The following is a 15,902-nucleotide window of genomic DNA, read 5'->3' on the forward strand; positions in this document are numbered from 1 at the left end:
GCCATGCCTTATTCTGTGTGCCGGTGTGTAACACTGTGCTCGAATATACGTCAGAATGTGATTTAATATGGGGCTCTGGGCTGTGCTGGGCAGACTGACTCAGCTTATGTTGAGCTATTTTGGGGGAGGGACACAAAAGAAAAGATGTTGCTATAGGATATCAGACTTTCTCTGTTTGGTGGGTACTTTGATCTCTTTGAGCAGCCTCCTGAGAATGTTTTGGCCTAGTCATTCCCACTGACAGTTTTCCCAGGTAGCTGGATGACCCCTGGATTACCTGTAAACCAGCTCATGGGAAAGGAGACTTCAGTTAATGCCATTTCTGTTTGTTTCTCCCACCAGTATTCTTTGCAGGGTCTGAAATTTTGTTTTTGCAGATGTGTCTCTGAGGTTTTAAGCTGTAATGAAAATGGGCAAGAGAGCTTAGATGAAGACCCTTCATAATAATCCTAGCTTTCAAAATCAAATGGACAAAAGAAGTAAAGTGTATCTAAAGGTTTTCTAACTTCAGTCTGTTGCTCTGTGCATGTCCTGCTGTCTGAGCTGTGAACCAGCAGAGTTCTTTCTGACCTCATATTCCCCTAACCTAATGTCTTTACTTAGCTTTTAGCATATGAGAAAGCAATAAAGTGGAATGGGCATTTAACCTTAATCTTTCTGTATTTTTGGAGGGGAGAATTTATCCATCATCTAGTGAATAAGTGTTATTGAGCTTTATTTTGTGCAAGCACCATTAAGAGCTGTGGCAATTTCTTTCTTTTTTACTATGATATTTTGAATTTTTCAGAAGTAGGTTTCCACACTTGGGGAGATACACATGGGTCTAGATCTGGTCCTCACCATGTAAGTCTTGCAGCTGTCCAAGTTTTGTGCCTGGGAGGAAGCCAGATTGTTCAGATGCTGCAAAACTAACTTGATCAGAAATGAAAATAAATTAAATTATTTCAGCCAAAAGGAGCTCAAGTTCATAATGAAATCAGAGTGAACAAGAGATGTATTTTATTTTCACCTAAGTTTGCTGTTTTTGTGCAAATTACTTGTTTCAAAAATCAAAATGCTATACAGATGTATATGAAATGCTTCACAGACATATACAAAAAGATAGACATGATAAGTCTCAGTCCCAGCCCTGTCCCCATCCACTCCACCTCTCCTTACCTCATAGGAGTAATTGTTTTTATTAGTTATAACGATACTAAGGGAGAAAAATCTTACCTTGAAAATGGAAAGTGGTAATGAGGATTTTTGTCTGTTTTTCAGTTTAGCAGTATTAAGCATCTTTCATTGCTCAGCGGTATGCAGTGAATTAATCAGACCTTGTGTCTGGCTGTGACCATAATGCTCCCAATTCTATTTACTTCATATATTGTCTTTCACCTCCTCCTGCCCCTACCACTGCATAATTAACTTTGTCTTACCATACTTGTTTCATGCTTCCCCATTGGTGCAGTATTCTTCTGGAAAGTGATGGTTCCTCTAGAAAAGTGGGGGAAGAAAGTAAGTGGAAAAAATTCTTGGTAAAATTGTGTTTGCCAAATAAGTTCAGATTTTTAAGAGGCAATGCAGTAGCTGATGGTTTTCTCTTTTATGCCTACATTCAAATTGCAGATTTATAAATTTGCAAGTAAGTTTTACTTTAAACATTTCACTTCTTTTGAAAGGAAAAATTGTCCCCTTCTTAAATCAGCAATCATCTTAGAATGATCATTTAAAGTCAAATTAATGTGTCTGGAATCCTAGGAATACATTATGAACCAAAAGAGTTTGATTTAACACCATGTTCAGTCTACCCATTGTATATGTAGTACTCCATACTTTTTCTTGTATTTATATTGTTTAGATCTTGATGCATGCTGAGAATTAAGAGGAAATAAGAGAAAATTTGAAGAACATTTCACTCTTAAGACTTTTGAACCCTGCATGGGCATTCCTGCAGCACTGTATCTTGAGTCATTAGAGACGATTATTCAACATTCCTATTGTGGGTCTCCTCTTGCTGTGGTCCTAGACTGGTAGTGGATAAGAGTAGTGACTGACTCAGATGTCTTGCCCAGACTATCACTTAGAATATCCTGTAATACCCTTTCTACAGATCACTGGGGGTATAACAGTTGATTTTTATTTGGTTTAAAAAAATGAGATTGCTTTTTATGAGTATTTGTTTTGTTTTAATAGCTACTGTAGAATGAAAGACTTACCTCTAGGAGTTTGGGAAAAATAGTTAAGTCAGGCATTTATTTTATGCCCTCTCTCAAATACGGAGAAAATCCTAAAATGTTAAACAGTTTGGTGTTTTCCTCTTGATCCTACACTATTTTCAGCTGGTGCATCTGATTATGTGCTCATAGGTGGTTTTTAGAGCTGGGGAAGATGTTTTTAGAGCTCATTGAGGCCCCCAGAAGATAACTTGCTTTGACATCTCAGGACTAAGCAATGTTCCCTTTTCATTTAGATGTAGTCTGTAGGATTATATCTTACTGCCCAATCTGTTCTTACCAAAATGCGTTTTGTTTCGAGCATTGATTTGGAGGCAGATGGAAATGTGGTCAGACATGGAATGAAGTGGGAAGGGAGGTGTTAGTAGAAGGTAGAGGAGGATCAGGCAGTGATGGAGAGGGCCCTTATTCCCAATATTTACATTTTTACAATTTTAGAATTCTGAGATTGTATAGGACTTCAGTTTTATTTATTTATTTATTTTTTTGCCAGGCAGAGTTAGACAGTGAGAGAGAGACAGAGAGAGAGTTATAGACAGTGAGAGAGAGAGAGAGAAAAAGGTCTTCCTTCCATTGGTTCTCTCCCTTAATGGCTGCTACGGCCGGGGCCGGCACTGCGCCGATCCAAAGCCAGGAGCCGGGTGCTTCCTCCCAGTCTTCCACGCGGGTGCAGGGATCCAAGCACTTGGGCCATCCTCCTCTGCCCCCCCGGGCCACAGCAGAGAGCAGGACTGGAAGAGGAGCAACTGGGACTAATACTTGGCCCTCCAACCAAGACTAGAACCCGGGGTGCTGGCGCCGCAGGCAGAGGATTAGCCAAGTGAGCCATGGCCCCGGCCAGGACTTCAGTTTTCTAACTGTACGTCATCTTGCTTGCCTGAGGGAGGATCTCATGAGGATTATTGACAGGTATTCTTGAGGCCCAGCTGAATATTAAGTTTTAGGAGTATTTAATTTCCTAGGAAAGCATGTAAAAGGGGCTTCTGTTTTAGGATTTTCTTCCACCTTTTGGTATGTGAGGGAGAGTGCCAAGGCACTGCTGTAAAAGCTTACCAAGCATGAATTTTCTGGTAAAAGGGACCATAGTGGAAGGAAATCAGATAGGTCTCTGCCAGCTCTCTCCAAAGCTGCATGACTAGAGCTGATCTTTTTACACTCTGTTAAAACAAAACAAAAACTAACATCGATTGGTGGAGACTTTTTTCTTTTCCAAATTTGAGTATTAGTGGAAAAGAGCACTCAGGTGGAAGTGTAGTATTTGCTTCTGTTTCAAACCCAGATTGTACTTGAGGTACATGCCACGTTTAACAAAATGCGTTGTGTTCATAGTGTGGTTGATCACAAAGGTTATCATTATCCTTACCCTTTATAAATATGTCTCCAAATTGACTTCTAGTCCTAGTTGTCTGGGGAATTTGTTTATATCGTATCCAGTGTTAGTATTGTTCTTATGCTGCTTTTGACAGAATTCAGTTAATGCCACCATAAACCCACCCTTCAAAAGAAATAAGAAATTTGTAGGAGACTAAGGTATTTGTTCCCATAAGCACTTTTTTTTTTACAGCTATGCCATTAGAATATATTACTTTTAAATGGTTATTTATAACCTGGTGTGTTCCAGGAAGACTTTAAAGTAACCCTTTCAGTGACTGTTTTAAGTTTCCAAAATTATTTAAAATTCATGTATTAAACATTTTGGTAACTAATTGAAATTTCCAGTTTAAAAGTACAGCTTCATTCCAAATTTGTCATTGATTCTTTTAGGAGGGAGTATCTTGCATTTTTAACTCTTGATGTTGCCAGGTTTCCCACTCAGGAGTAAATTACTCCTCGAGAATCACATTCTCTCCTTGTATTGTGGTGGCCATTTGAGCTTTATTAGGGAGGGAAAAGAAATGATTTTTGAGGATGCTGAGTAAAGCACAACTACTTCTCCATTGTATTTCAAGTCATCTTGGCACATTGGAGAATAGATGTAGTTATTTATTAGGTCAGTGAGGATTATGAATTTAATTTCTAGAGCTTATTTTCTGTGCATAACTAATCAGAGCCAAAACTGACAAGGCAGAGGTTCGCTTACTGTTGTAGAAGGGGAGTAGCATCTTTGGTTAAAAAAAAAAATTCTGAAGTTTCATCTAATACAAAATAATGAAGTTATGAAGTTTGAAGTCAACAAACCTGAGATCAAACTGGGTGTATAGGAATGATTCCCTGTTACTTAATTTGCAAATGAAATTACATATAAATTTGATATTTCAGTGAGGTGATTAGGGGGAGTGGTTAAAACAGAATTTAAAGTGCAAGAAATGCTCCACTGAAGGTAGTTTTCTAACTAGCAGCCTTTACTTCCAGAATAAGCACTGCAAATTTTTTTCACTTTGAATTTAGATTTTTGGAAGGTTATAAATACCTCACTGATTTTTCTCACTGAAAACAAAAAGTGTGTTAGGGAAATGGTTATTGATAGGTTTTAAATATTTTTACATTGATATAATTCCTCTTCAGGGTTTGCACATAACTTCCTAAGTAAGAGCTTGTGATTAAAAAAAAAAAAAAAAAAAAAGGCAATCTGTACCTAAACAGCTTGTGCCATGCTCTCTAACTTGTGTTAGAACCTGAAGGCTATCCATGTCTCAGAGGTCAGAAGTTTTCTGGGACTGCCTTTTAAAGACACTGATTTGGGCCTTACTAATTTGGAGTTAAGCTAAATTTGACCTTTGCATTACTTTTGAAGGCAAGCCAAAGTTACAACATAACAACCTGTATCTCTCTGTGTGGGGAAAGAAGGAATCCTAAAGCTGGGCGTCCCATCACATGAATAGGAACTTTGGAGAGGCTGAGATCATGCTACTGACTTTAAGCCTGCCTACGAGCTGCCAGTGCTGAATTTGTGCTAGTGCTGAGTCTTGTTTGAATTGGAAGTGGGTGCCCCCGTGTGGAAAACTGGTGGTGTAACACTTTTAAGAACACTGGCACTGCAGAATTGGACTTTGAGGAAAGTTAAGTGCATAAGACATTTGCTAGAGTTTCATAGGTTAACTCTGTGCTTTGATGTGCTGACTCTTTAAGAATCAATTCTCTGTAGCCAAAAGAAGTTAGGTTATCTTTTAGGTGCTAAATAGAGATTTAGGAGATGGTCAGTCTGTCAATTTATTGCATGGGTATTTGTCATACTGCTCTTCGTATTCTTCCCTATTAAAATGTATTAAAGTTTATGAATATTTTTGAAGTGATTAGTCTTTTGTTTCAGCTTCTCAGGCTGTGTCCTTGGAAATGTTTTGCTAATTTATGCTTGTCCTCATAAATCAAGGTTGTAAATGATAAATACTTGGTAATTTTATCCCATCTTCTTCCAGATCAGGGATACTAAGGGAACTACGAAGAAGGAGTGGCAGAGAAGGCTATAAAATCACTTTTTTCTTATATTATATTTAGTGGTTTATTTGTAGAATTAAAGCTAAAGTGCTAGATTAACATTTTCAGTTTTGTTTCCAACCAGTAATTCCAAGTTTTCAGATGAATTAAATACAGTGAAACATCATTGAGTATGTGTGTGTATTTCAAAATACGATGTGAAAGAACTGTGATCTGTGACAGCACATACTAATGAGGCTTCCAAAGCAGGGAGGGCTTTGGCAGGCTGTAGGAGTAGATGAATGTTGACTAGTGGAAAGGCTGATAATGGGGCATGTGACAACAGGGATTTTTCCTGCTGGAGACATTAAACATCTTTTGGCTTGAGCAATTTTACCAATTTTCACAGTTTTAGCAATAGGGATGCCAGGAAAGAGAATAGAATTAACTGAAGACTTGCATGCAAGATGCTGCATTTTGTCAGAAATATAAGAATGGTGGTGTGATGAGATTATTTTTGAGGCTGTTGTAGGACTACCCTACTTATTGTATGTTAATGCTGTAACTACTTCTCTGTCTTACTTTGTATTGTGGAATCTCAATTTCTGCAAATAAAATAACTGAGATTTCTCTTCACAAGGACACTGAAGCCATGAAGAGAGCATTGGCCTCCATAGACTCCAAACTGAATCAGGCCAAGGGTTGGCTCCGTGACCCCAGTGCCTCCCCAGGTAATTCTCTGTTTCTGCTTTTCTTTCATTACAAATGAAAGGAAGAAATTTGGGGACATACTCCATTCTTTGACAGTTTTGCTAATTGAAAAATTACTGGGCCTTAAAAGGATGAAGGGCAATAGACTAAATCACCTCTTATCCTGGAGGAATAACCAAGCTAAGCGAGGCATTTGTTGCAAAATGATTGGCTCACCGCTGAATTGGAAAGATAATTATTTTGCTAAAAGCTCTTCTCTTTGAGTTTCCACTGGGCAGACTTTTATGTTTGTCAACAAAGTATTGAAGTAAGTAGATCAAATGATGGTGCCAAAAAGGATTGGAAAGCAAAATTGACTATATAAAGAGAAGACCCAAATAGTTTACTGAGATAGGCGTTGTAGATTTTCTTCTCTAATATTCAGTTTTAGATTAATATTTGAATGAATGTGAAAGGCCTAAGGGAGGTTGGAGGTGCTAAGTACCATTAAACTGTTAGAACCTGTTTTCATTACCTGTATTCTAACCACAAGCTGCTTAGTATCACCGAGTGGATATGGTTCCAAGTATTGTTTTTAGCAGTTCTGTGGTTGAAACCTCACCCAGTGGTTGTAAGGGCACTACTTAGATGTTAGCTGTTAGATGATTGCTGTCTATTCATTGTTTTGTCTTTTAAAATCATTCATCCCTTCATGAATGAAATGACTTGTAAAGTATCCCCTGTAAATGATTAATGTGTCTACACGTAGATATTGAATATCTGTTTATTTTAGGTGATGCTGGTGAGCAGGCCATCAGGCAGATCTTAGATGAAGCTGGAAAAGTTGGTGAACTCTGTGCAGGCAAGGAACGCAGGGAGATCCTGGGAACCTGCAAAATGCTAGGGCAGATGACTGATCAAGTGGCTGACCTCCGAGCCAGGTAAATTTCCTCTACCAGACCAGACCAGCAGTGGGTAACTTAACTCTTGGCAGAGTAATTCAGAAAGCAAATCTTTATCCTTTTTGTCTTTGGCTAGTAGATAACTTAGGTACTGTATTCTGTTAATTCTTTTGAGATTGACATGAATTTTGCTTCACAGAACTTCTAAAATATGGAAATGGCTGATAATAAAGTAGAAATGTATTTTGTCACTGAAATTGAAATAGAAATCTGTAAAATAAGGGGTAGTGATGAAGTCTGACATAGTTAGATATCTTTTATTAAGGGTAGATAGGAAGAAACAGAAAAAGTAAAAATCACTGAATTATTTTACGTGTCATTTAAAAAATAATTTAAATCGGTTATCTTCTAAGTAGGTAATTTCTGGACTCTTGCATTTTTATTTCATCATTATTCATTTGGTTTCATGATTTTTTTCCTTCCTTGTACCCTCTTCAAGTCTTGGATTTGAGAACTTTTTTCTTCATAAACTAAATACACTTCATTTATTATTGAGAAAACTCAGTATAATATAGATTTATTTGAAATTCATCCATGTAGTTAATGAAGTTCTAAATGATCCCCATTTTAATAGAATTTTATAGTGTGAACATTAAGAAAACTTAATGTAGATGTTTAGTTTTGCTTTGATAATGTCATAAATATAGTTTTTTTTTCTTTTTTTTTTTCAAAGATTTATTAATTTGAAAGACAGAGTTACAGAGAGATGTAGAGCAATGGCAAGAGCTGAGCTGATCTGAAGCCAGGAGCCAGGCGCTTCCTCTGGGTCTCTCACATGGGTGTAAGGGCCCAAGGTTTTGGACCATCTTCTACATCCTTCTACTCCAGACCATTGTGGAGAGCTGGATCGGAAGTGGAGTAGCCAGGACGCGAACTGGGAGCCAGTGCTGCAGGCCAGGGCTTTAACCCACTGCACCACAGCACCGTCCCCACTCAAGAAATATCTTGAGATAACTGTGATACACAGGGTCTCCATCCAAACAGGCTCAGGAACACTCCGTAATGTGTTACACACTGTTATACCTGGTCCCAAAGCATTAACACACTCGACTTAGAACATGAATCCTAAAGGAGTGTTTCTTAACCTTTTTGGACTTTTCTAATCTGATGAATGATTCATCTCTACCTCAAAAGATGTACATGAACATGCCCATACAATATTAGGAGTCATTTCCTGAGGATGTAATTTCACTGTGGCCCTGGAAGCTGCAGGGGCTGCAGATCGAGGCTCTGTCTTGCAGGGGAGCAGAAACTGTTTAAGTAAGTGTGATCCCATCGAGCTCAGTGAGCCTGCTCTGCTGAGAAGCGGTCTCCCCTGTCATGTGCAGAACAAGAACTCTCAGAAAAGACAAAAAGAAGTTTTGTTCCCATTTGGAAAAATGCCAGTGCAGTTTGACAACATTCTTGGCTCTTCTAATTTCTCATTTCTGGCCTTTTTTGTCTGTAGCCTTTTCACAATGTGGTGGCCAGTTTTCACTTGGAGTTCTCAAATACACAAGTATATGTGCTCAGAGAGGTGAATATGAACAAGAAAATGAGGTGCTTATTGTATGGCGTAGACCATTGATCTGTGCAGAGCACAGGCTAGAACAGTGATGAGTAGCTGTGGTCCTGCTTCATGTTGGAGCCAGCAATGGCCTTTCATGATGAAAGATTTCAATGCTACTTCTCTATTATCCTTTCTTAAATATACCCAATGGTTTAACATTTTAATGCCTAAAGCACAGTAACAGTAGCTGCATTGATACACACTGGTTGCTTTGGGTTTTTAGGTTGCAAGAAAATTTTTATTTTGAGTGAAAATACTACATAGCCTATAAATATTTTTACTTTTTCACAATTGGACTCTTACGAAAAATGATTGGGGCCGGCGCCGTGGTTCACTTGGTTAATCCTCTGCCTGTGGCGCCAGCATCCCATATGGGTGCCGGTTCTAGTCCTGGTTGCTCCTCTTCCAGTCCAGCTCTCTGCTGTGGCCCAGGAGTGCAGTGGAGGATGGCCCAAGTGCTGGGGCCCCTGCACCCGCATAGGAGACCAGGAGGAAGCACCTGGCTCCTGGCTTTGGATCGGCGCAGTGCTAGCCGCAGCAGCCATTTGGGGGGTGAACCAACGGAAAGAAGATCTTTCAATCTCTGTCTCTCTCACTGTCTATAATTCTACCTGTCAAATAAAAAAAAAAAAGAAAAAAGAAAAAGAAAAATGATTTATTTGAGCCCTCATCGTGGATAAGCCACTGCCTTTGATGCTGGCATTCCATACAGACACCAATTTGAGTCTGACTACACTGCTTTCAATCCAGCTTCCTGCTAATGCACCTAGGAAAGCAGCAGACTATGGCTCAAGCAGAATAAAGCAGCCCTAGCGACTGTGGCCATTTGGAGAATGAACCAGCTGGTGGAAGACATATCTCTCTCTCTCTTTCTGTCAAATAAATAAATCTTTTTTAAAAAAGCTTTTTTTTATTTGAAAGGCAGAGTGACAGAGAAGAAGAGAGAGATCTCTTCCATCTGTTGTTTCACTGCCCAAGTGGCTACAATAGCCAGGTCTGGGCCGGGCTGAAGCCAGCATCCTGGAACTCCATCCTCGTCTCCCATGTGGATAGCAGGGACCCAAGCACTTGGGCATCTTCAGCTGCTTTCCCAGGTGCATTAGGAGAAAACTGGATTGGAAGCAGAGCACCCGGATATTGAACTAGCACTACGATATGAGATCCTGACACTGCAAGTGGTGGCTTGATTGCTACTCTTTTATCATATACAAGAAAGACTTCAAGTCCAAGTAAAGGGTATTTATATGCCTTTTATATATCTGGTGGTAAATTTATGGAGTTCATTACCATAAGTGTTGTAGTTACAAAACAGATGAATTTTAAAAAGAGGATTAGACTAATGAGTAACAGGTCCATACTATTACTAAGAGAAACTGAAGTGTTCTGGAGTTCATCCAAAAATTGGAAGATGAGATTAGGATGATTATCTGTGCCATTCTACCAAATAATAAATTTGTCACACTTATCATTGTGTTTCCCAGGTTGGGGGGGAGGATGAGAGATCTTACTTTCTGACATAGAAAGTCTCTTCCCTAAGGGAAACACATTTTCACAAACTCATATTTTTTTGTAGTAGTTGCATACCATTTCTGAGGGGAAGATAGTGCAGTTAGTTCTCTATGAACTTGATGGGAAAGAATGTGCTTCAATCACCATGGGCTATTTTTTCCTCTCAGAACTAACTAGTTTTGATTAAATGACTCTTTAAAAGGATTTATTTATTTATTTATTTGAAAGAGTTACAGAGAGGCAGAGGCAGAGAGAGAGAGAGAAGTCTTCCATCTGCTGGTTCACTCCCCAAGTGGCCGCAACGGCTGGAGCTGTACTGATCTGAAGGCAGGAGCCAGGAGCTTTTTCTGGGTCTGCACATGGGTGCAGGGGCCCAAGCAGTTGGGTCGTCATCTGCTGCTTTCCTAGGCCATTAGCAGAGTGCTGGATTGGAAGTGGAGCAGCCTGGACTCAAACTGACACCCACATAGAATGCTGGCACCACAGGCGGGGACTTTATTTGCTATGCCAGGGTTCTGGCCCCTGATTGAATGATTCTTGAGAGTGGAAACTTAGATGTTTAAGATTGTTGTGGGGCCGGCACTGTGGCATAGTGGGTAAAGCAGCCACCTGTAGTGTCGGCATCCCATATGGGTGCCGGTTGGAGTCCCGACTGCTCCATTTCGATCCAGCTCTCTTCTATAGCCTGGAAAAGCAGTAGAAGATGACTTAAGTTCTTGGGCTCCTGCACCCGTGTGGGAGACCAGGAAAAAGCTCCATGCTTCTGGCTTTCAGATAGGCACAGCTCCGATCATTGCGGCCAGTTGCGGAATGAACCAGTGGATGGAAGACCTCTCTCTCTCTCTGTCTCTCCTTCTTTCTCTGTGTAACTCTTTCAAATAAAATAAATAAATCTTTTTAAAAAAGATTGTTATTAGGTTCATTCTAATAATTATAAAATATATTCTATTGATGTTTGAAACCACTCCATAAAATAATGAGGGCAGTAGTATTGTTACCTGTGTTCATCTTTTAAGTTAGAAAGCTGAAGCCCGAGGAGGTTAAGCTTTTTAAACAAAGTTCTACAGGTTCCAAGAGTCAGAATTTTATCACAGATCCACTTGATCCCAGTGTGGTGCACTTTCAATAACACTGTGTGCTGCCTCTTGAAACATTCTCAATGTATACATGTCCACCAAAAAAGCAATTTAATGGGCTGTGGATTCCTAAAGCACATATTACTATGGTAGCAAAAACCTCTGTAGTTAATAAAATCCTAAGCACATTTTCCCACTGAAGTTTAGTTTTGATTATATAATCACCAGCAGGGAGAAAAATAAGTATTATCAAAATTGGCTGGCTTAGTCTTTAAGGTGCTCATGCAGTTCCATAAAGTAATGTATATTTTTAAAGGCAAAAGACCGCGGTTGATTTCAGTGTCTTCCCTATTTTCTTGTGCTTTCCCAGATTTAATAGGGAAAAGGAAAAAGATAAGCATGTTAAGGAAATGACCTGTACTGTGCTTGCTTGTTGTTGGCAGTATTTTGTTATTTGTGATGGTTCAATGATGGCATCTGTCTGTTTGAGTAGAGGACAAGGAGCCTCACCAGTAGCCATGCAGAAAGCCCAGCAAGTGTCTCAGGGCCTGGATGTGCTCACCGCAAAAGTGGAAAATGCAGCTCGCAAGCTGGAAGCCATGACAAACTCAAAGCAGAGCATTGCAAAGAAAGTTGATGCTGCCCAGGTAGCGATGACGGTTTTCAGGAGGGGTGGGAAGCAAAAGAGAAAGCGAAATGTTCCATAAATATCCTGTGTCCCTTCCCTTCCCCTTTAGACCATCTCTCATTATACGCTGTGGTATGTATTGGGTGTTTCTAAGTGGTGGCTGACTGATTCCTATCAGTTGCCAATGTTAACAGACCCCCTATTGCCATAAGCTTGGACTAATGTTTATATTTTGAAATAAGATCTTAATTTTGGATACTTCATCTGTTAAAAAAAGTACTCTGAATACCAAGAAAATCCTAGTTCCTGATAGATTATTGTACATTAAAACTTTCTTGTCTCAGAATTCACAGCTCACAGAATTGGTCATTTGGTTAAATGGTTTAAGCTTTCTAGTAGTATTCTACTGTAAAATGATTTTAAATCAGATATTGTAAAGTCTATTTCAAAGAGTTAAAAATGTTTGTGATTAATTCAAAGATGACATGAAGCTCATGAAAATATTTTATTCTAATGGTTAGGGGAAATTGCTTTTAAAGAGGTGAGGGATTAATCTAATCTTTCCTGAGCTAAGAGCTTCTGTGTTAAAAAAAAAAAAAAGAATTAGCATTCTGGAAAGTGATTACTAGTTTGCCATGTGATACCTTTAGACTATTTCTGATGGTCTTAAGTTTAATAAAATGTAGCTGATGAGTAAACTGTAGTGTGTTTCTTCTCCATGTCTTTGTGTAGAATTGGCTTGCAGATCCAAATGGTGGGCCCGAAGGAGAAGAACAGATCAGAGGAGCTTTGGCTGAAGCTCGGAAAATAGCAGAATTGTGTGATGACCCTAAAGAGAGGGATGACATCCTGCGCTCCCTTGGAGAAATATCTGCTCTGACTTCTAAATTAGCAGATTTGCGAAGACAGTACGTATTTAATCCCTTAAATTGCCCTTTAATGTCTTTCTCTTGATAATCTCTCTCCCTCTTTCCTCCTCTCTTTCCCCCAACCTCTTCCCCTCTCTCCCTCTCCCTCTCATTTTTTCCCTCTGAGACCACACACAGTTAAATGCTCTACTACATTCTCATTGGGTATGTGGCATGGGTAGGTCAGATAAGACCTCTTTCTTGAGCCAGCATTATGGCATAACAGGTTAGGCCACTGGCAGCAATGCCAGCATCACATATGGATGTTGATTTCAGTCCTTGCTGCTCCACTACTGATCCAGCTCCCTGCTAATGCACCTGGGAAAGCAGCAGAAAATGGTCCAAGGCCCTGCGCCCCTGCACCCCTGTGGGGGACCCAGAAGAAACTCCTGACTTCTGGTTTTGTCTGGCTCAGCCCTGGCCATTGCAGCCATCTGGGGAGTAAACCAGCAGATGGAAGATCTCTCTCTCTCTCATCTCTCCTTTTCTCTCTGTAACTCTACCTTTCAAATAAATATGTTTTAAAAGATTAATTAATGAATTGATTGATTTGAAAAGTAGAGCAACAGAGAGAGAGGGAGGGACAAGGACATAGCCAGATCTTCTATCTGTCAGCCTACTCCCCAGATGTTCAGAACAGCCAGGGACAGGCCAAAATGGGGAGCCAGGAATTCTATCCAGGCCTCCCACATGGGTGACAAGGGACCCAGGCTCTTGGACCACCACCCAAGCACATTAGCAGCACACTGGATGGGAAGTGGAGTAGCGGCGACTTGAACTGGCACTCTAGTATGGGATGCTGATATCATAAGCAGTGGCTTAAGCTGCTTCATAGTGCTGCCCTCTGGAGATAGGTTTAAAGGTTTTTATTGTAATGTTCAAATTTATATTTAAAGCCTATTTATTTCAAAGAGAGAGAGAGAAATCTCCCATCTGCTAGTTCACTCCCCCAAATGCCTGCAACATCAGGACTGAGCCAAGCCGAGGCCAAGAGCCAAGGACTCCATCTGGGTCTTTCACAGTGATGGCAAGGATCCATGTACTTGAACTGTCCTCTACTGCATCCAAGGTGGGGTGTTAGCAGGAAGCTGGACCAGAAGCAGAGGCACGACTTGATCTTAGGCAATCTGATATGAGATGCGGCAGTCCCAAGCAGCAACATAACCCTCTGTACCACGAAGCCTGCCCCTGTATTTTAAATTTCTAAGCAGATTTTCCCTGCTATATCAGGTTTATGATGTCTATTCCTCAGATTTGTGAGGGAAATAAATTTTGTGGCTAGCTATGAAAAAATTCCTGAATGTATATGGATTGGGGAAAGGCATAAGAAAGTACTTTATTTCTTCCAGAGCGAGTTATTTCTTCAGTAGCAAATATAAAAGATCCTTAAATTACAATTCTTGGGTGATTACTCCTGTAACAACATCCTCACCACAACTTCCTTTCTTAAAGACTTTTATCACAGCTACTTTGACAATAGGAGAGATGTTGCTTCTTCTCTCTCTTCAACATGCAACACATGTTGAATGAATGCTAAGGAGGGGTGTAACATTAAAAGTAAAACTTGCAGGCTGGTGTTGTGGCATAGCAGGTAAAGTTGCTGCCTGCGATGTCGGCATCCTGTGTGGGCACTGGTTCATGCCCCAGCTGCTCCACTTTCAATCCACCTTTTACTGAAGGTCTGGGAAAAGCAGCAGAGGGTGACCCTAGGGTTTGGGCCCCTGCCACCTACATGGGAGAGGTACATGAAACTTCTGGCTTCAACCTATCCCAGTGTTGGCCATTGTGGCCATCTAGGGAGTAAATCAGCAGATGGAAGATCTCTCTGTCTGTATCTGTCTCTCCCTGTCTGTAATTCTGACTTTCAAAATAAATAAATAAATCTTAAAAAAAAAAAAAAAAGCTGGGATGGATGTATGGCATAGCAGTTAAGTCACCATTTGTGTGCCTGCTTCCCATATCTGCATGCCTGGGTTTGAGTCTTTGCTCTACTTCTGCTTCTAGCTTCCTGCTGGTGTGGATTCTGGGAGGCAGAAGGTGTTTGCTAAAATACTTAGGACCTGGCCACCCACATGGGAGACCTGGATTGAATTCTCAGCTCCAGCTTTGGCCTGGCTTACCCCTGACTGTTGAGGGCATTTGGGGAGTGAACCAGTAGATGTCTATCTTTTTCTCTGTCTCTTTGACTTTGCAATGAATGAATAAATTAATACATTAATTTTTTTTTGTAAAATTAAAAGTTACTTTCTTTTCTGTTTCAGTCTTTCAGCTGCATTTCCCATGGATAACCATAGTCAAGTATCTTGGGATACTCTTTTTTTCAAATGAAGCTTGAGTGTTTCATTTCCTGTTCTTTTGTGGGAGAATGCCTAATTTATAGAGGGAATAGAATCCTTTGAAGTCTTATGTTGACTAAGAGGGCAGTGCTAGCTAAGAAAAACTCCTGCCTAGCATTGAATAAGCTTGATGGGAGCAGGGTGGATATACTTCTGGTAGGAAGTTGTGGTGATAGAGATCAGCTCAGGTAACAGATCAGTCACTTGGAGATCACTATTTTTTTGCCACAAATCTTGAATCATTTAGGTGATTAATATGTATAGTTTGTAAACTTTAATATGCATATTAATATTAACTCACTAATATAATTTATTTACAGTCTCTTTAAATTTACAAAATACTCAAAGGTAGGTGTTTTATATTCTCAGAAGTTTAAGTAAGTGCGTATACGTAGACGGCACTCCTTTATGTTTCTTACTGATGGTGATGGTGATGACAGCAGACTTTCGTGTGTGGTCACTTAGGTCATTATTACTGTAACACATATATGTAACATATATAACTTCTTGGCAGCAGGAGTGGCCATGAACAGAATCATGATAAATGCCTTCTTTGTCCAGCTTTATAATGGAGAAAGTTACAGAAATCAACAATCATAAAAAGAGCTTTAGAGAGAGTAGCTGAATTAGTCATTCATTCTGGCAGGTGAGCTAATATTTCATTTCTACAGATT

At 39.9% G+C, this 15,902-nt stretch overlaps 1 protein-coding gene across 4 annotated transcripts in view; it reads left to right on the forward strand.

Annotated features, from left to right (window-relative positions):
- The window catches only part of VCL (vinculin), a 131,097-nt gene that overhangs the window by 86,562 nt on the left and 28,633 nt on the right, over positions 1 to 15,902 (forward strand). For 2 of the 4 annotated variants that reach the window (XM_089313491.1, XM_089313492.1), the window contains exons 7-10: positions 6,208 to 6,301; positions 7,054 to 7,201; positions 11,850 to 12,003; positions 12,717 to 12,892. In XM_089313491.1, the coding sequence (XP_089169617.1) occupies positions 6,208 to 6,301; positions 7,054 to 7,201; positions 11,850 to 12,003; positions 12,717 to 12,892 (572 nt within the window). The remainder of the gene's footprint in view (positions 1 to 6,207; positions 6,302 to 7,053; positions 7,202 to 11,849; positions 12,004 to 12,716; positions 12,893 to 15,902) is intronic. The other 2 variants (XM_002718405.6, XM_002718406.6) reach the window with 1 other exon arrangement.

The sequence above is a fragment of the Oryctolagus cuniculus genome, chromosome 15 (genome assembly GCF_051225735.1).
Source record: "Oryctolagus cuniculus isolate XC-2025 breed Fujian yellow rabbit chromosome 15, ASM5122573v1, whole genome shotgun sequence".
NCBI lineage: Eukaryota > Metazoa > Chordata > Mammalia > Lagomorpha > Leporidae > Oryctolagus > Oryctolagus cuniculus.